A 20,805-nucleotide genomic window follows, 5' to 3' on the forward strand; every position below is an offset into this window, starting at 1 on the left:
CAGTCAGGGCACCATCAACATTTCTAGGGGTTTTCTGTATGGAGAAGAACATCACACACTCCACAAATCCAGCAGTTATTAAAAATATTGAGCACCTATTATACGGAAGGCATAAAAAAAGGATAAGACACACGCCCTGTTCTCAAGGAACTGACCGTTTATTTGGTAGGGGAGAAAGAACATGTACACTACGGAGAGAGACAGACAAGTAGACAGAGATGTAGAGTCAAAGAGAAAGACAGAGACAGAGACAGAGATAGACAGGCAGGCAAACAGAAAGATGGATGAGTCACATTTGTGAAGGACTGGAATTAGAATTTGAAAGGTGGGTAGTATTTTGACAGGCAAAGACAGACCCAGAAGACATTCTAGATGAAAGGAAAGCCAGGGAGGTAGGAGAGTTAAGTCAGTGTTTGGAGGATGGTGTGTAGGTGGGACAAGGGGTATGCCTTGGGGCAGCTACACACTCAATCTCAGGGAGGCTTGAATGTCTCTAAGGAGTTTAGGCAATGGGGAGCCACAGAAGATTTGGTGCTCAGGCAAACTGAGGTGGTGGCAGCGTGTGTGAAGGGACTGGAAGCAGGAAGAGGAGACACATTTTGATACCTTGTTCCAATTTCCACTGGAAATATGCAACACATTCTAGAAACTCGGCTGCCTGCCACGACAGCATGCGGCCATGCACCCATCCAAAATCTCACACATTTACTCTTACTGCTGAGTGGATGCTCCATTATGGCAAATAGGCATTTAAAGGTTATCAAGGAGAAAAAAAAAATCTACTTTCTTTAAAAAGCATTTACTGAAACAACACAATGATAAAAGTTTCCATTAAACAGAGCAGACATTGTATGACTTCTATTCTCCCCATTTTACAGTTAAAGAAACTGAGTCTCAGAGATGACATGACATGCCATAAAAGACACTGCTCTGAATTTTAAGGCAGCAAGGTGCCAAGGGGTAAAGGCTGGATTGGGAGGACTTGGTATCCATCCTCACCCCGGCCAACTGCTAACTGTACAACCCTAAGCAAGTCCCTTCATTGGGTGGGGGAAGAAGGGCTCAGCTTCCTCTTCAGTAAAACGAGGTGGTTGGACTAGCTGGTTTCTAACATCCCATCTGGCTCTAAATATAGATCCTTTGCAAAGACACCATGACCAAGCCTAGCCCCAAAGAGATCAAAGAAAAAGGAAAAGGACCCATACGTACAAATATTTTATAGCAGCTCTTTCTGTGCTAACAAAGAACTGGACATTGAGGGGGTGCCCATCAATTGTAGAATGGCAGAATAAATTATTCTGGATGAGTATAATGGAATATAAGAGTGCTATAAGGAAAGATGAAGGAAGTATCAGAGAAATTTGGAAACATTTGTTAAGAACTGATGCAGAGTGAAGGAGCAGAACCAGGAGAACAATTTATATGATACCAACAACATCGGAAAGTGCAATTAATTTGAAAGACTTAAGACCTCTGATCAATGCAATAGCCAGCCATGATTCCAGGGAGCCCGTGGCAAAGCAGGCTCCCACCTCCTGACAGAAGGGATGAGTTCAGAGCACAAAACGACACGGTCATTTTGTGGGAGTTTGTTTTCCTTAAATATCTACATTTGCTACATGAGTTTCTTTTTTTTTTTTTAATGGAGACTCGAGAGGAAAAGAAAATAGATTTTTGTTAAGAAATATTAAATTAAAGGGAGAGAAAAAGATCCTTTGCAAAGACAATTTTAAAAAAGAATCCAAGATCAAGCAAAAATGAATTCTCTGGCTAAAGACAGCACCAAGGAAGAAAGAATCCTTCCCTAATCTTCTAATGGAATAACAAAAAGTCAGTGACAGAATTAGAGACCCATGTAGTCTTACTCACACCCAGAGGAGAATCTCAAGTATATCACTGACAAGTGGCCCCCCAGCCTTGGGGTGGAATGCTCAGATTGCCTTCCAAGGCAGCCCAAGTCACTGGCTGATAGCTTTGGCTATTAAGAAGCCTTCCACGACAATAGGTCTACATCTGTCTCTATACACCAGGGCTCCTAGTTTGGCCCTCTGGGGCCGTTCCATGGGACAGGCTAATGACTCATTTACCTAATAGTGGCTCAATTTGTCTTCTAAAGATCAGCAAACAAACACTTGTCATCAAGGTCTGACACAGAAGCCCTTCTGGAAAAAGCAACAGCTAGGAGAAGAGGAAAAAAGCTCTTTATGAAATATCCTGTCTACATGAAAATGCTGACTGCATTTAATGAAGTCGGATCCCACCTCATACAGTAACAAGTTATGAGATGCTGGCAAGAAAGTTTTCCTCTCTGGACCTCAGTTTCCTAGTCTCTAAAATGGGAGGATTATACTCATTCTTCCAGATCCAAATCTATGATCAGATGATTCTCTGCCTCCCTCCTCTCCAAAGGCTCCAGGTCAACCAACCACCTCTCCACCCAAACCCCTGGCCATACTGTGCCAGGAGGAACATCTGACTTGAGGCTTCACTCTGGTGAGCAAGGTGACTGGCCCTCCCTAAATACTTAGAGCAACTCTTCCACCACCTAATCAACTGCCTGGCCCCCACCACATTCTTCTGGTTTCCTTCTCCTCCAGTTCTGGAACCAGGAACCATGATTACAATGTCCCTGGATGGGGTGTGTCAATCTTCACTACATTCTACAACTAGGTGTGTTGTTTTCTCCATTAAAATGTAAGGGACAATCTTTGTTTTTTGCCCATACTAATCCACTTAATTAATGTTATTTATTCATTCATTGATACATCAGGAAATCTTTAGAAAGATTCATTCATTTGCACCATAACCTGCCCTCCCCAAGCCACTCTTCCCATTTTCTTACTCACCTTCTCTGGAGGGTTAGTATCATTCAGGTTAGCGGCACCTTGGCCTGGCCAGTGTCTTAATCCCCTGGCGACCACCAACTGCAGAGATCCTGTGCACTGCTGGAGCAATGCGATAGCCTGTTGATGGGTCATGTTCCTGTCCAGAAGGGTGTGATTGATGGCCAGGATCTGGTCATTTTCCTTTAATCGCTGATCCCTTGAAAGAAGGAAAGACATTTTTCTTTCCGTTAAGTGGCTCATTAGCTTCCCAGAGAAAAATGCACAAAAACCCAATGCATGCAGCCTCCACATTCAGCAGGTTGCTACAGAGTTCTTTTGTTTATTACACTGTTTCAATTAAAGACTACAACTTAGCACTTCAGAATGTTTTTTCATCAGAGCACACATTAACTAATTAACACAAGTTACACTGTGTGCATCCTGCAAATTGTTGGGTTGTTGGGGTTTTTTGAAAAAGACATTTGGTTTTAAAGGTAAACAAAAACAATGCCAGCCCTTCTATTAGAAGGTGTTCTCCACACCCACCCAATCTGTTTCCTCACCACTGCCTCCAAAAAAACCACCCCCAACCTGCTGAGATGTGGCTTCAATAGGGAGGCTGAAACTACTCGATACAGTCAAAGGCATCTTCATGGCTATATTCAGTTGACTTTTCTTGGTCCCCCCATTCCTTGACCTCTCCAGGCTCTGACACTGGTGACTCCTCCACCTTCTTCTTAGAATGCTGTTCTGAAATGAAGACTTCCTTCACACTACACTGTTAACCTCCTGCCTCTCTGACTCACCCTCCTCAGTCCTATTCTCTGGTTCTGCCCTCATCCTGCTTTTCTTTTCTTTTTTGAATTCTATACCTTGGAAAGCCCATCCATCCTTGAATAACCACTTCTTAACAGAAGCCTGATCGCCAACCTAAGGGGCACCTAGGTGTGTTGTGCTGGGCCTGGAATCAGGGGGACTCCTCTTCCTGAGTTAAAATCTGGCCCGAGACACTGTCTAGCTTGTGACCCTGGGTAAGTCACTTAACGCTCTTTGCCTCAGTTTCCTCATATGTCAAATAATATGGAGAAGGAAATGACAGACTAGTGTCTTTGCCAAGAAAATCCCAAATGGGGTCATGAAAAGTCAGACATGACTGAACGACTACAACATGATAAATGGTCATTTGGCTTCTACCTGAAGGTTTTAAATGAGGTAGAATCCACTGTGACCCCCAAAGCTCAAGTTGTCAGGAAGCTTTTCCCTCCCTACATGGAGCCTAAATCTGCCTCTAGGTAACTTCCTTCCCCTCCCTGCTCCAGATTCTGTCTTCTGGGGCCAAGCAGAACTTGCTTATACAACTACACCAGCTCCTTAGTCACAGCTCTAGAGGTGGAAGGGACCTCCAAGGCAATCCAATCCAATTCCCTCATTTTACAGATCAGAACAACTGCAGCCCAAGGAAGTTCAAGGGACTTGAAGAGAGATAGTGGGGAAAATAAGGGATCAACAAAGTATTGTTTCAAAAAATTACCATGGAAAGAACAAACCAAGCCCAGGTGGACACAAACAACCCTCACCTGTCTGCTATGCTTCCCGGCTGGACTTCCTTCACGAAGAGATCAACGCCTCCAGCATTTTGCTTTCTTACAGTCACCACACTGAACCCCAGGCCTCCGATGGACGGCTTTGCTATATCTATATATTCAATCTGTCGGCCCTGGTGGGGAGAGAAATAAGATCCACAGCTTAATGTTGAGCTAATTCTGAAACTGCTGAGCACAGATGGAGCTGCTTTGGACGGTTTCAAGACTGAACCAACCCAGCATTGTGATTCCTGGGAAAATTCTCACTCAAAGATTGTCAGTAAAAATCGAATCCAGGGCATGTCGGTCTTGAGGAAGTTCTGAAACCTCAGGGAATTGGGGAGGCATTTTGACACTTCATTCCCATGATGAGCCGAACCCCAAGAGGAAGAACAACTCTCAGAGGAGATGTTGTTTCCTATAGCGTGTTTTCTGCATTTCTGCAAACATTTTCAAAATGTTATAGATTCTTTTCCCCATTGGTTTCTTACTAAATATTCTCCTTGGTTATATTTTAGAGAGGCAGAGTCCAAGGCTCTAAATCCTCAGTGCACTAGCTTTTAGCTCGAGTCCAAACAAGAAGCATCTTGGGGACACAGAGTCCTGTTTTTAATCGTATAACAAGTTCATATTGCTCTCTATTGGGACAACCTGAAAGACTGGGAGAAAACATCACCCTTCACATGGGTTTTATCTTAAACCACGTGGCTCCAGTCTTTATTGCCAAAAATTTTATTCACTCCATTAATAGGGCACTAATTGAAAGAGTAGCATTTCTAATACCAGGGGGCTAACAAAAGCAAGCACAAAAATTAACTGTTGAACAATGAAACAAAAGGAATAAAGTGGTGATGCTAGGTAAAGGATCTGGTTTAAGGGGCACTTTTAAAATTAATGAATTTGCTATCTGATTTAGCCGTATCTTTTCAAATCAGTCTCCATCTGTAAACTGAAGCTCACAGGCAAAGGAAGGTTTCATCGATGACTTCAGGTGAGGAACAAATCTGGTCCCAAATGTCAAAGATCAATTACAGACTATACTTAAGTGAGAAATCAGACAAAGGTGACACTTGGAACATTTCCCCAGCTCTTGAATATAGTTTTTAAGAAGGTCTCAACTCCATTCCTCCCAATCCTCTTTTATCCAGTATGATTTAAAGAGGAAAAGCAGAAGGGAAGGAGTACTCAGATCACTTCTCAGAGAGAGATTACAGGTAGCCTTCCCCCTCCAAGGAAGCCTCATTCTCTCCTCCTGACTGCCCAGCGGGACTACGCAGGCAACAGGAGAAAAGACTCTGACACCACTGATAGAAGGGCAGGGTTAGGCCAACCTCGCCTCCAATTCAGCTTGGGGAAAGAGTTTCGTCACTATCCCCCCGACATCCACAATTGCTACCAAAGCAAAGACACGAAAAACCATGTGAATACATATGAAAATAAAGTTGTCGATCAATCAACAAACATCAAATTCTGTTTAAATTTTGCTTGAAGGGCTTGCTCTCCAGGACAGGCAAAGGGGAGAGAGAAAAGGAGAAATGTAGTGGATAGACAAACATTAATTAGGCACCCACTACATGGCAGGGTGGACAGCCAGGTGCTTTAATGGATAGAGCTCTGGGCATGAAGTCAGGTAGATTCCTGTTCCTGAGTTCAAATCTGGCCTCAGACTCCTGCTAGCTGTGTTACCCTGGGCAAGTCATTTCACCCTGTTTGCCTCAGTTTCCTCATCTTTAAAAAGAGCTAGAGAAGGAAATGGCAAACCGCTCCAGTATCTTTGCCAAGAAAACTTCAAATGTGGATGTGAAGAGTTGGACACAACTGAATAATAATAACACGTGCAGTGCTAGGCACTAAGGTGGATGAAGCAGTGGATGGAGTCATTATTAAATCAGTACAGGATGCTCCCCATGAAGAATTTCCTCTACCCAAGACTACTTGCAATGAATTTATTTGTTTTCTTGCTGTTTTGGCATTTTCAGTTGTTTCTGACTCTTCATGACCCCATTTGGGGATTTCTTGGCAAAGACACTGGAGCAGTTTGCCATTCCCTTCTCCAGCTCATTTTAAAGATGAGGAAACTGAGGCAGAGTGAAGTGGTTTGTCCAAGGTGACACAGCTAGTAAGAGTCTGAGGATGGATTTGAACTTCCTGAATCCAAGCCCTAGCATGCTATCCTCTGTACCACTAGCTGTCCCCCTCAAACGTAAAATGGGAGTGATTTTCATCTATCTGTCTGTCTATTCCTTCCTTCCTTCATTCATTAGTAAGGTCTATCTCCCAGGGTTTTTGTAAACATTAAATGAGATAATATTTATTTTTTAAAAAAGGCACTTAGCACAGTGCCTGGCACCCAGAAGTGCTCCAGAGATGTTTATCTATTCCCTTATGCTACACCAGGTGGGACCCCAAACACAAAAACACAAATATCTTCCTTTAAGTTGCTTACATTCTATCAGAAGAAAACATTTTTGCACATAAACATAAACGATAATACAAAGTAATTTTGCAGAGGGAGGCACTGGCAGCTGGGGCAGGGGGATGTTGAGAAAGGCTTCATGGTGTTGAACTCAGCATGGAAGAGAGCTAGAGATCCTAAGTAGGGGAGGTAAGAGAAGCTAGAGCATTCGAGGCATAGGGGCCCCCCGTGCAATGTCAGGGAGACAGGAAATGGGGCATTGGGGGAGGGAGGCATAGAATCGACATGTAACAAAATGGGACTTGACCTACCTGTGCCATCTGTTGGATGACAGAGTTGAATTCCTCATTTCCTGATCTTGGGGTCCAAGGAAACACTGCAGCTGAGTTATTAAAGGCTGTGTGGGCATTTCCATTAGCAATCGAGCTGTCAGTAAACACAAGCAACCCTTTCCTCGAAAAATCAAAGTTGGCTGGGCAATCCGAAGGAATGTGGCTAAGCTGGGAAGGAGGGAGGGAGAGAGAGAACAATCACATAATTTCACAACCTGCTGAAAAGTTCAGGTGTTGACTGTTTTTTCTGTTGTCATTATATTTGTTTTTATTTTACTCTGAACTTAAGAAATAAACCAACCATTTCCATAACAGTCAAATAGAGAAAAAAGATGACTGCACATCAAACTGCAAATCTATTATGTACAACTTACAAATACATAATAAAGTTATCATGTAATTTTTCTTTATCCCCCCTTTTTCCCACTGATTTATGACAGATTAGATATAGCATGTTGTACGTGGAGCTAACAGCCTAGGTATGCAGATGGTGTAAAAAATGAAGACTGGTCTGTTTGCTTTCCCTTTAGATACCAGAGATCAGAGATTGCAGCCTGAGCCAATCCCCTCATTTTGCAGAGAAAACCACTGCCTTGGAAGGCTGGGTGGCTTTCCCGGTGTCACGCAGGTGGCCATCCTGAGGATAGTTTAATAAACAATCCATTAGGATAAAGACAGATGGCAGCACAGGCACCAGACACCATCTACTAACTAGCAACATTTCATGTCAATCAAAGGCAAGACTGGTCTATGATTGCCATCAATGGCGGGGAGTTCCCCAAAGGACTAGACATACTGAAGTATGGACAGGAGAGGCAGCACCACTGAGAGCCAAGCTCAAGAGTCAGGAAGATCTGGGTTCAAATCCAGAATTTGTTGTGGCTAATCAGAGCAGTAGCAACAACCGATATTTATTCATATGGTGCTTGAGAGGCATGTGGTCCAGTAGACAGAGATCTGACCACAAAGCTATGCGTTCAAGTCCCTTGCCCCTGATTCGCTGCGTGGCCCTTCTCTCCTCTGGTCTCCAGGCAACTCTCTGACTCTTAGGTTGTAAAGCGATGCTGATATGCCCTAGTAGCCTTAGGACCCAACTAAAAGTCTCTGATGCTCATCCAAGTCCAATGGCATTCTTCCAGACTCACTTCTCTAGCAATGGGCACTATGGGATTCAAAAGGAGAAAGTCATTGGGAGGCTGATTAGGGGACAGCTCAGACAACTTTCTAACAACTGGCTCTGTCGGGGTTGAAACATCGGGCCCGATACAACAGTAGCTCTTCAAGCAGAAACAGGAGAAAGCTATGGCGGTACTCATGACTCCTCCTTCGAGCTCTGGGATCCCGGTGTATCACGTCACCAAATCACAATGTCTTCAAATCAATCCATCATCTCCCTGTCAAAACCAACCCCACAGGGACACCTGGGGCTTGGAGCCTACCTGGCCTTTCAGCTGTCTGATGGATTGCTGAATCGTGAGGATCTGGTTGAAGAGGGGGCTCTTCAGGGTCTCACAAAACAAGGCTAGTGTCTCGTTTTGGGACGTGTCACCCCTCTCATGCAATTTCATTTGCAGGCGGTCAAGGACCTGCAGGATCTGCAGCTTATCTGGGGGAGAAAATGGTGGAAAAAAGCCCCAGTTAAATGTCAATGGTCTTCCATCCCTTCCCTAATGACTCCTCTCTCTGCAAGTGTATGTATACATACTTGCTGCAGGATTTTCAGGCATCTTGTACTGTTCTCTTCAAACAACCCGAGAAATCTACGGATTTGGAAAAAACATGCATTTAATATATAATTATCTACACATGTGTTTATTCAAAGACAGATAGATGGATATGGATAGGTGATGGATAGAGATAGAGACAGAGATGAATACATAAAGATAGATAAGTGATAGAGACAGATAGATAAGGGAGGGAAGGAGGGAGAGAGGGAGAGAGAGATTGAGAGACAGAGAAAGGAGAGACAGAAAAAGGGAGGGAAGGAGAGGGAGAGAGACAGAGAGAGGAAAGAGAGAGAGAGGAAGGGAGGGAGAGAGGGAAGGAGAGAGAGAGGGAAGGAGGGAGAGAGGGAGAGAGACAGAGAGACAGAGAAAGGAGAGAGAGAAGGAGGGAGGGAGGAAGAGAGAGAGAGGGAGAGAGACAGAGAGAGGAAAGAGAGAGAGAGGAAGGGAGGGAGAGAGAGGAGGGAAGGAAGGAGGGAGAGAGGGAGAGAGACAGAGAGAGAGAGAGAGAGGAAAGAGAGAGAGAGGAAGGGAGGGAGAGAGGGAAGGAGGGAGAGAGGGTGAGAGACAGAGAGAGAGATTGAGAGAGACAGTGAGACAGAGAAAGGAGGGAGGGAGGAAGAGAGGGAGAAAAGGAGAGAGACAGAGAGAGGAAAGAGAGAGAGAGGAAGGGAGGGAGAGAGGGAGGGAAGAGAGAGAGGGAGGGAGGGAGAGAGAGAGGGAGGGAAGGAAGGAGGGAGAGAGGGAGAGAGAGAGACAGAGAGAGAGAGATTGAGAGAGAGACAAAGAGACAGAGAAAGGAGAGAGAGAAGGAGGGAGGGAGGAAGAGAGGGAGAGAGACAGAGAGAGGAAAGAGAGAGGAAGGGAGGGAGAGAGGGAGGGAAGAGAGAGAGGAAGGGAGGGAAGAGAGAGAGGGAGGGAAGGAAGGAGGGAGAGAGGGAGAGAGAGATTGAGAAAGAGAGACAAAGAGACAGAGAAAGGAGAGAAGGGGGGGAGACAGAAAGAGAGGGAGGGAGAGAGGGAGAGAGAGGAGGGGGAGAGAGGAGAGAGAGAGGGAGGGAGGGAGAGACAGAGAGGGAGGGAGACAGAGAAGGAGGGAGGGAGGGAGGGAGGGGAAGGGGGGGAGAGAGGAGGAGAGAGAGAGAGAGGGAGAGGCGGGGGGGGGAGAGAGAGAGAGAGAGAGAGAGAGAGGAGAGAGAGAGAGAGAGAGGGGGAGAGAGCAGGGCGGGGGGGGAGAGAGAGAGAGAGAGAGAGAGAGAGAGAGAGAGAGAGAGAGAGAGAGAATGAGAGAGAGAGAGAGAGGGAGAGGGAGGGGGAAGGGAGGGAGAGAGGAGAGAGAGAGGAAGGGAGGGAGAGAGGGAGGGAGGGAAGGAAGAAGGAAGAGAGGGAGAGAGACAGAGAGAGATTGAGAGAGTGAGACAGAGAGACAGAGAAAGGAGAGAGAGAAGGAGGGAGGGAGAGAGAGAAAGAAAGGTGGGGGAGAGAAGGAGAGAGAGAGGGAGGGAGAGAGGGAGAGACAGAGAGGGAGGGAGAGACAGACAGACAGACAGATTGCCTCCACCACTCACTGTAGGTATGTGTGCAGTCTTGTGAATGGTGTGGAGAGGATCTGAAAGCTGAAGTACATCATGCTTATAACTTACCTTCATCGTCCTACTTAGCTCTAGACCCTCAACACCAACTCCCTGTGGTCCTTCTCCACCAGGATGCCCCACAGGCATCTCAAATGCAACAGGTTTAAAACAAAATTACTCATTCCCTCTAAGCCAGGCCCTCTTCTGAGATCCCGCTGTCTATCCAAGCACCACAATCCTGCTACTGATGCTGACCATCTGGGTGGCTTAAGGCAAGTCATTTATCCTCCCTCAACCTCAGTTTCTCCATCTGTAAAATGAAAGCGAGGGTTGGGCCAGGTGGCTATTGATCAATAATACTATCAGCCTTCCAACAATCTTCCGATAATCCAACTCCTCCTTCTGCATCACCCCCACACCCAGTCAGGTTACCAAACCCCTTTCCCTTCACCAGGCCCCAGCTCAGGCCCCTCCTCACCCCACATCTGGCCAATCATTGGGCTTCCATGATCCCAGTCTCTGTCCTCTCTAATCTATTTTCAAAAAAGCTACCAAACTCAAGAAAAGAAACCAATATCATTCCACTAACTCAATTATCTTCAGTGGCTCTTTATCGCTCCCAAGATAAAATCTACTTTCCTAACTTCATGACTCCCTTTCATATATTTTCCATTCTGAGCATGGCATTCCTATGACTGTCGTTCATCTACAGCCATAGTCTGGCCACAAGACTTCAAACTATTCCCAGAGCTCAGTATTTCCAACCTCTGCACGTTTGCCTCTCTCAAGGCACTCCCCTCATCTCTACCTCTCAACATCTTACATCTTGCTTCAAGACTTAGGTCAGTAATCCCAGGCTCAAAGATGCCTTCTCTAATCCCTGATTTTGGTGTCCTCTAATAAATCGGCTTTCACCTCCCAGTACACTTGTTGTATCCCCAAAGAACATCAACTCCTTGAAGATACCAACCGGGCTGGGCTTGTCTCTAGATCCCCCCACCCGGCCCAATGCTTTGTAAATAAGGATAGAAGTTTTTCATGTTTTTCTTTGTATAAGACAAGTTTAATTGGGGGAAAGGGAACAGTCTATGACCAAAACGAAACCCTCAGCCTAGAGATTTTTACTCCTTGTGGTCTCAAAACAAAACCAAAAAACCAAAACACCCCAACTTAGCAATAACAGTATGATAATAAAAACAGCCGACAGAACAGCCCCAGGAACTGTGCTGAGCACTTTTCTTTATCTCGTTTAAAGCTCACAACAATCCTGGGAGGCAGATAATACTATTGTCTCCATTTCACAGATGAGAAAACTGAGGCAAAAAAAAGATGAAGTGATCCTCTCAGCTAGTAAGTAACAGAGGGTGGATTTGAATCCACATCTTCCTGACTCTAGGTCTGGTGCTCTATCCCCTGTACCACCTCGCTGTCTCTAGCTACCCTTGGTTACTGCCAGAACTGGGAGCGTGCCCCTATCTTTGTTTTCTATTAGCTAAAGTGTTGGCTGAGTTCCTGATCTTTGGAGTGAAGGTCAATGGATAAACAATTAAAAGTCAGTTGTGGCTTTGTCCAACCCAAAGACAAGACCCAAGAGTTTTCATTAACTTCAGTGGGATCTCTACCCAAAGTACTCTGGAGGGGACATTTATTACCATAGGTAATGCTTTAGCACTAGAAGGACATTTGGGGTCACCTGTTCCTCACCATCTAATTTTTAATCAGTGAAGAAACTGAGGCCCAGAAAGGTTCCATAACATACCTGAAAGCAGCAGTCAGGACTTAGGCTCTTTGACTGCAAACGCAGAATGTTTTCTCCAGTTTCAGGGAGGTTCCTCAAACCTGCATGCTGGGACTGAGGGAGAAACTGAGGTGTGTTCTCAACAGTAAGACTCTATGGCAGCCCACAGCACAGAAGAGCCACCGCCCTTATGTCAGCCCTTCTAGCCAACAGGCAGGGCCATCTCTGCAAGGTGAGCAGGGCACATTCCTCTCGTGCCAGACTACTGGGCCATCTCAAGAAACAAGGAGCTGTCTCTATGGAGAGGTACATGATGATTCTGTTTCATGGGTCAACGAACTAGAACATGACTGGAATGTTCAAGAGAATTCTGATCCTAAAGCCAAAAGTGACTGTAGCATATCAGGAAATGGGCAAAATGTGCTCCTTTAGATGATTATCCTTTTCCACCTTCCCAAGCAGTCTCTTGGGGCAGCTTGGTGGTTCAGTAGATAGAATGCTGGGTCTAGAGTCAGGAAGACTTCTCCTCTTCCTGAGTTCAAATTTGGCCTCAGATACTTGCTAGCTGTGTGACCCTAGACAAGTCACTTAGCCCTGTCTGCCTCAGTTTCTTCATCTGTAAAATGAGCAGAAGGAAATGGCAAACCACTCCAGTGTCTTTGCCATGAAAGCCCCAGATGAGGTCACAGAGAGTTGGACATGACTGAAAATGACTGAACAGCAACAAAAGCAGTCTCTCACCTCCATATCCACACACTCAGGGCACCTATTCTATGCCCCATCCCCACTCTCAGCTGGCTGTCAATTAATCACAACTAAAAGTAAGCAGTAAGATGGACAGAGCACTGAACTTCCAAGTCCAAAAGACTGGAATTCAAAAGCTGCTTCAATACTTACTAGCGCCGTGACTCTGGGCAGCACCAGTAATTTTTTGTTGTTGAGTCATTTCAATTGTATTCAACTCTTCACGGCCCCATTTGGGGATTTCTTGGCAGAGATCCTGAAGTGGTTTGCCATTTCCTTCTCCAGCTCATTTTGCAAATGAGGAAACTGAGGCAGACAGGGTAAAGTGACTTGCCCAGGGTGACACAGCTAGAAAGTATCTCTGGACAGATTTGAACTCAGGAAGGAGTCTTTCTGACTCCAGGCCAGGTACCCTATCCACTGCACCCCCTAGCTGTTCTTTATGGTTAATGTAATCTCATTTGATGTTCAGACAACCTTGTAAAGTAGGTACTATTACTACACCCATTTTTCAGATAAGAAAACTAAGGCTGCAAGCATTTAAGTGACACAGCTAAGGGTCTGAAAAAACCTTCACTCAGCCTCAGTTTCCTCACCTATAAAATGAGAATGATAATAGCAATTACCTCACAGAGTCAGTGTGATGATCAGAACTTTGCGAAGCTCCAAGTATCAGATAAAGGTCAGCCCTTAGCCCTTATTACCAGGGAGCATTTGTACTTAAAATTTCAATCACAGAATTCTAGAATTAGATGAGAGCCATAATTTAGTCCAACCTTTGAGTCCCCTCTACAATATGGGATCATTCAGTGTTTTCTTGAACACCTCCAGGAACTGGGAATTCTCTACTTTGGGAGGAAAGCCATTCCACTTCTTGTCTAGTCATTGTATCTCCAGACCTTAGCACAGAACCTGGCAAACAGTAAGCACTTAATAAATGCTTGTGGGTTGGCTAACAGGAGGCCTCTAAGGCTGGAGCAATCAATACACAGTGACCAAGGGCTGAGGGAGAGCTCACTGTGGTATCCACCGGCCTCAGCGAGACTGGAAATGCACAATAAAAGAGACAAAAATCTGACACTTACGAGGTCCTCTCCAGCACAGAACATCAGAAAGACAGAGGTCCAAATTTTTAAATGCCAGGATAAAATGGCAAAAATAGGAGCATAGAGGAGCCTAGAAAAATTCAGGAACCTTTGGGTGTTTGGGATCTAGAATGACTCCAACTGGGAAGAGACAGCCTAGAGCCTTCTGCAGCCTCTGAATAGAGCCCTTCCTACAGCTTGCCCCCAACAGGACCACTTTCATCAGAGGCTCCAGGGAATGCCCAAGATGGCTTCTGCTAGCAGGAATCAACTGGCTTTGGAACTCCCTGCCATGAAAGACCTGGGGGAAGTCACTGAGTCTCTTGGGATCTAGAATGTCAACTTGGAATTGAAATTAGTTATAATTAGGGTCAGACACAACATACCTCATTTCCACATGCCATGAAGATAAAACTTAAAAGACTAGAAAATTATAGTGAAGCATCTTTCACCAGGGCAGCTGGGTAGTGCAGTGGACGGACTGCTAAGCCTAGAGTCAGGAAGACCTGAATTCAAATCCAGCCTCAGATACTTCCTTTCTGTGTGACCCTAGGCAAGTCACTTCACCCTGTTTACCTCAGTTTCATCATCTGGAAAATGAGCTGGAAAAGGAAATGGCAAACCACTCCAGTATCTCTGCCAAGAGAACCCCAAATAGGGTCACAAAGATTTGGACATGACTCAACAACAATAAAATCTTGCACCTAGTTGTAAAATGGAACCACAAGGAGAGATGTCTCTAGTGAAATGCCACAGGACTCACTCTATCCTTGGCCCAGTACTCTTCAACATTCTGATCAAGTCATTAAACATTTAGTAAGCACCTACTGTATTTACAACATCATGAAGACCCTGGAAAGTCAAAGATGAAAAATGACAGTCTCTGCCTTTAAGGAATTCACACCCTGAGAAGGGAATATGCGTTGTATTCAAAAAGGTAACACATGGTAGTGGACAAAGCTCCAGACATGGGAGTCAGAACGACCTAAATTCAAATCCCTGTTCAGACACTACTTGGGCAAGTCTCTCCCCTGCTCCGTGCCTCAGTTTCCCTATCTGTAAAATGAGAGGATTGAACTCGATAGCCTCTGAGGTCCTTTCCAGCTCTAAATCAATGATTTTGTGATCCTAAGAAGTAAGCATGATGTACGGTGGAATGTGATTAAAAGAAGTCAGTCTAGGACCATTTTTAGGAGGGAAGGAACACTTTTAGAGGTGTCATCTTCTGTATAATAATTAGATATGATTATATTATATTTATATATTACATATTATGCTATATATTATATATAGACATAACTAGATTATGCTCTAAGGTCCCTTTCAGCTCTAAATCTGTGATCCTAAGACCTTGAATAAGATCAGGTATATGAAGGGGAGGATCAGGGAAGGCTTCATGGAGGAGGTGGTCTCTGAAGTGGGCCCTGAAGGAAGAGAAGACTCTGGATAGGCAGAGATGAGGAAATATTCCAGGCATGGAGAAAGGTATAAACAAATCCCAATAATAGGACAAATTAAAGCAGCCCAGCCCAGCTGGCACCTAACAGAGGTAGTGAAGAAAGGCTGGGGCAAATCAGGAAAGTGTAAACTAACATCCTGCCTTGGGGGAAGCCTTTCCCAATCTTCTCTCTGAGAGTCTCTCCAATTCATACTGTTTACATCTTGTTTGTACAAAGTGGTTGTATGTCGTCACTCCTATTAGGCTGTGAGCTCCTTGAGTAGGACTGGGTTTTTGGGTCTTGCTTTGTGTACACTTAGCACAGTGTCTGGCACATAGTAGACTCATAATACATGTTTCTTGATCTACTGACCATAGGCTTTGGGAGTCAAGTTTTGTTTTGGTCTTTTGGAGACGAAGTGACTTGCCCAGGGTCACACAGTAAGTGTCCCCAGCAAGACTGGAACTCAGGTCCTCCTGATTCCAGGGGCCTGTGCTCTATCCACCACCTAGCAGCCCCAATCCCATCTTGGACACACCCCGGCAGATTTGACCAGAGAGGCTCATTCACCTCTCAGTGCCCCCAGGCAACTATCTAAGACTGAAGAACACAGGTAAAGAGAAGCTGGGAAAGTAAATAAGGGGGAAGGGGATAAGCACTTACATAGAGCCTCTAGTGTGCCAGGCACTGTGCCACCTTATAAATATCTTATCAATTGATCCTCACAACAACCCTGGGAGGTAAGGGCTCTTATCATCCTCATTTTACAGTTAAGGAAACTAAGGCAAACTGACCTTGTTAAGTAACTTGCCCAGGATCATATGTCAAGCAAGCGCCTGAGGCTAGATCTGAATTCAGGTTTTCCAGCTCCCAGGCCCAATGCTCAATCCACTGCACCACCTGGCTGCCTCAAAAATAAATTAGAATCAGAAGGTGAAATTACCCAGATTAACAGAAGAGAAAATAAAATACTTAAATATCCCTATTTTAGAAAAAGAAATGGAACAAGCCATCAAGATGCTCCCAAGAAAAAAAGTCCCAGGATCAGACAGATTCGCAAGTGAATTCTACCAAACATTTAAAGAACAATGAACCCCAATACTATCTATATAAACTATGTGAAAAATTAGGCAGAGTCCTACCAAATTCCTTTTACAACACAAACATGGTACAGATAGCAAAACCACGTAAAGTGAAAGCAGAGAAAGAAAACTATAGACCACTTTCCTTAATGAGTATCACTGGCAAAATTTTAAATAAAATACAAGGATTACAGCAATATATCGCAAAGATCATACACTACGACCAGGTGGGATTTATACCAGGAAAGCATATACCAGCATAACTGACCATATCAATGACAAAAACAAAAATCATACAATGTCAATAGATGCAGAAAAAGCCTTTGATGAAATACAACATCTCCTATTAAAACAGAAAGCATAGGAATCCATAGAGCTCTTCTTAAAATAAGTAGCATCTATCTAAAACCAAGAGCAAGTATTATCTGCAATGGGGATAGAGTTGCAGGGTATAAAATATATAAATACATATACATAAATTATCAGTATTTCTACATGCTATCAACAAAATTCAACAGGAAGAGATAAAAATAATTGCAGACAATATAAAATACTTGAGAGTCCACCCACCTGCCAAGACAAACTCAGGGATTATATGAACACAATTACAAAACACTTTTCACACAAATAAAGACTGCTCTAAACAACTGGAGAGATTTTAATTGCTCGTGGTAGGCTAAGCCAATATAATAAAAATTATATTTCTGCCTAAGTTAATTTACTTATTCAGTGCCACACCAACCAAACCACCAAAGAATTATTTTACAGAGCTAGGAAAAATGCTAATAAAATTCATCTGGAAGAACAAAAGGCAAAAAATAACAAGGGAAAATATTTTTTAAAATGTCAAGGAATAGTCTAGTCCTTCCAAGTTTCAAACTATATTACAAAGGAGTAATCATCAAAATAATCTAGTACTGGCTAAGAAACAGTGGTGGATCAGTGGAATAGACTAGGTACGTAATACACAATAGTAATGTAGTGTTTGATAAACCGAAAGATCTAAGCTTTTGAGATAAGAATTCAACATTTGAGGAAAGTTTCCGGGAAAACTGGAAGACAGTTTGGCAGATACTAGGCACAGACCAGCATCTCCTATTGTATAGCAAGATAATGTCAAAACGGATTAATGGTTGAGACGTAATGAGTGATGATAGAAATAAATTGGGGGAACATGGAAAAATGTACTTCTCAGATCTATGGATAAAGAGAAACAACAGAGCAGACAACAGATAGAGAAGATCACAGGAAGCAAAATGGATAATTTGATTACATGAAATTAAAAAACTTTTGCACAAATAAAACTAATGCAGCCAAAATTAGAAGAAAAACAAGAAACTAGGGTAAATTTTACAGGAAGTTTCTCTAATAAAAATGTCATTTCTCAAATATATAGGGAACTGAGCCAAATTATAAAAAATAAAAAGCCATTCCCCGTTGATAAATGGTCAAAGGCTATGAAGAGTTTTCAGAAGAAATCAAAGTTATCCATAATCACAGGGAAAAAATGCTCTAAATCATTATTGATTAGAGAAATGCAAATTAAAGCAACTGTGAGATACCACCTCACACCTATCAAATTGATTAACATGACACAAGAGGAAAATGACAAATGCTGGAGGAGATGTGGAAAAATTGGGACACTAATGCATTGTTGGTGGAGTTGTGAACTAGTAACTAGTCCAACCATTCTGGAGAACAATTTGGAACTATGCCCAAAGGCTACAAAATACCACTACTAGCTCTGTATCCCAAAGAGATCAAAGAAAAGAGAAAAGGACCTTTTTGTACAAAATATTTATAGCAGCTCTTTTTGTGGTGGCAAAGAATTGGAAATTGAGGGGATGTCCATTAACTGGGGAATGGCTGAACAAGTTGTATATGATTGTGATGGAACACTATTGTGCTATAAGAAATGATAAGCAGAATGCTCTCAGAAAAACCTGGGAAGATTTGTATGAACTGATGCAAAGTAAAATGAGCAGAACTAGGAGAATAGCATACACAGTGACAACAACATTAAAGATGATCCACCATGCAAGACTTAGTTACTCTGATCAAGACAATGATTCAAGACAATTCCAAAGGACCCATGACAAAAAGTGTTATCCATTCCCAAGGAGAGAGTTGATAAACTCTAAATGCAGATGGAAGCAAACTTTTCTAAACTTCTTAAAGATTATTTTTTGTGTGTGTGTGTGTTTTCTTTTGCCACATGGCTAATATGGAAATATGTTTTGCATGACTTCACATGTATAATCAATATCAAATTGCTTGCCTTCTCAAGGAAGGAGGAGGCACTGGAGGAAGAGAGTTTGTAACCCAAAAAAAGTTTTAAATGATTGTTTAAAAAGGTTTTTACGTGTACTTGGGAAATACTTAACAAAATAAAAATTTTTTTAAACAATCAAATTGTGGAGGACCTTCATTAAAAGGCTAAGGAATCAGGTAAAGCAGACCTAGTAAGCACTGCTTATCTTCCTTCATGTCAAAACTCGGCTCAAGGCCAGTCAGTCAATCAAGGATCATTCATTAAACACCCACCAAGTGCTAGGCACAGTGCTAAGAGCTAGGGATAAAGGCACAAAATGGTCCAGATTCTCAAGGAGCCCCCAGTCTAAGGAGTCCATCCCCTTAGTGTAGCACTCATTCATGCCCCCTAGCTGTTAACGCTTTCTTCAATTTTCCTTTTATCATGATCATTTGTGTAGAAGTTCCACTGCCACCCAGAGCATTTAAGGTCCCATAGGGTAGGAATTGTTTTTGTCACCGTACCTCCAAAATCACAAAGGTCTGGAGAACCGCAGGCTCCACAACAGGTTGGTTAGTTTTGCTGAAATTAATTTACTCTAACTTTTATTAAAATTCTTTGTTACAAGAGCTGACTGGCTAGGTGTGGGGCATGGAATATATTCAGAAATGGTGAGTTAAAATCAAATGATACCAAGAATATTTGCTGATATAAATTGAATTGTAACATTACCATGGAAATATACGCCCAGGGACAGGCTGGATAAGTCAGCCTCTGGGTACCCTGCCCAGTCTGAGATTCTGCAAGGGGTAGAAGGAAAACCAGTCTGATCCTAAAATAGAATGGGCTTCCAAGAAGGTCATAACAAACAATGAGCATCTACATAAGGTCAGCAAAGCATGTATTTCATACCTGGTGATGCAGGTAAGTAATTGTCATCCTCATTTAACAGATAAAGAGGCTGAGATACATGATTAAGTGATTTGCCCAAGGTTAGTCTGAGGCAGGATTTGAACTCAAGGCTTCCTGGTTTCCTGTCTAACATGCCATCCACTACACCACCTAGCTAGCAGGGGCTCCAGCTCCTTATTGGAGTTCTTCAAGATGGGATGACCATTTGTTCTTGGACTTTTTGGTCAGGTTCAGGCTCTACTAGTTAGCTTTGGGTCTCTTCTGACTCTGATGCATTCACCAAGTTTCCAATTTCTCCTAATTCCAAAGCTTAGCACAGTGCCTGATACACAGTAGGCACTTAATCAATGTTTATTATTGGTTGAATTCCAAATCAGGGAACTGCCCTGATTCCACAGGTCTCACTTAGGCTTATCAGGAGATCCTGTATCTATAGCCACAAGGACCTCAGGGACCCTCTCCTGTATCTAGGGCCAGAAGGACCTCAGAGACCCTCTCATCCAACCCCATAATTTGACAAAGGAGGAATACTGAGGTGTTTGCTAACACCTAAGACGGAGGCCTCTCTGGGCTTCAGTTTCCTCTTTTGTAAAATGAGCAGGTCCGGCTCCGAGACTTCTCAGCTCTAACCCTATGATTTTAATGCCACCCAACCTTCAGCCCACCCAGCAAAGGAGATGTAATGGATTTATCTGGCAACAAAGGAGACAGGAATTCCCCAAAGGCACAGATCTCCCAATTAGTGGTTCTCAGGCACAGAATAAGAAAAGAGTCTGGGTGTGGGGCCTGACCAATAGGAGGCAGGGAAGAGATAAGAAGACGAAGATGTGGACAGGGAACCCAAAGATACGGAAGTCCATACGGGGATGGTAGACAAGTCCAAGACATGTCCAAGCTGTTCCCACTGGGAGAACTTAGAGTAACAAGCTTTGTGTTTAGGTCCTCAAGAAGCCTGCTTTCTGGGGAAAGGGGATGGGCTGATTGAAGAAACACAGTCTATGTGTACAGATAAGTATGGTGGAAAACAAAGGAGATGTTTTAGGAAATTTTGAGATGGAAAAACATGTTTCCACAGTGAAGAGCACAGACTGAGAGCTGAA

The 20,805-nt window shown here is 43.6% G+C and overlaps 1 protein-coding gene across 1 annotated transcript in view; it reads right to left on the reverse strand.

Annotated features, from left to right (window-relative positions):
* Positions 1-20,805, reverse strand: part of PATJ (PATJ crumbs cell polarity complex component) — a 331,975-nt gene that overhangs the window by 309,464 nt on the left and 1,706 nt on the right. Inside the window, exons 2-6 of the mRNA XM_036754106.1 lie at positions 8,862-8,916; positions 8,596-8,762; positions 7,136-7,324; positions 4,403-4,542; positions 2,847-3,042 (exon numbers count right to left, since the gene is read on the reverse strand). Coding sequence (XP_036610001.1) covers positions 2,847-3,042; positions 4,403-4,542; positions 7,136-7,324; positions 8,596-8,762; positions 8,862-8,883 — 714 coding nt within the window. The 5' untranslated portion in view covers positions 8,884-8,916. The remainder of the gene's footprint in view (positions 1-2,846; positions 3,043-4,402; positions 4,543-7,135; positions 7,325-8,595; positions 8,763-8,861; positions 8,917-20,805) is intronic.

The sequence above is a fragment of the Trichosurus vulpecula genome, chromosome 4 (genome assembly GCF_011100635.1).
Source record: "Trichosurus vulpecula isolate mTriVul1 chromosome 4, mTriVul1.pri, whole genome shotgun sequence".
Lineage (NCBI taxonomy): Eukaryota > Metazoa > Chordata > Mammalia > Diprotodontia > Phalangeridae > Trichosurus > Trichosurus vulpecula.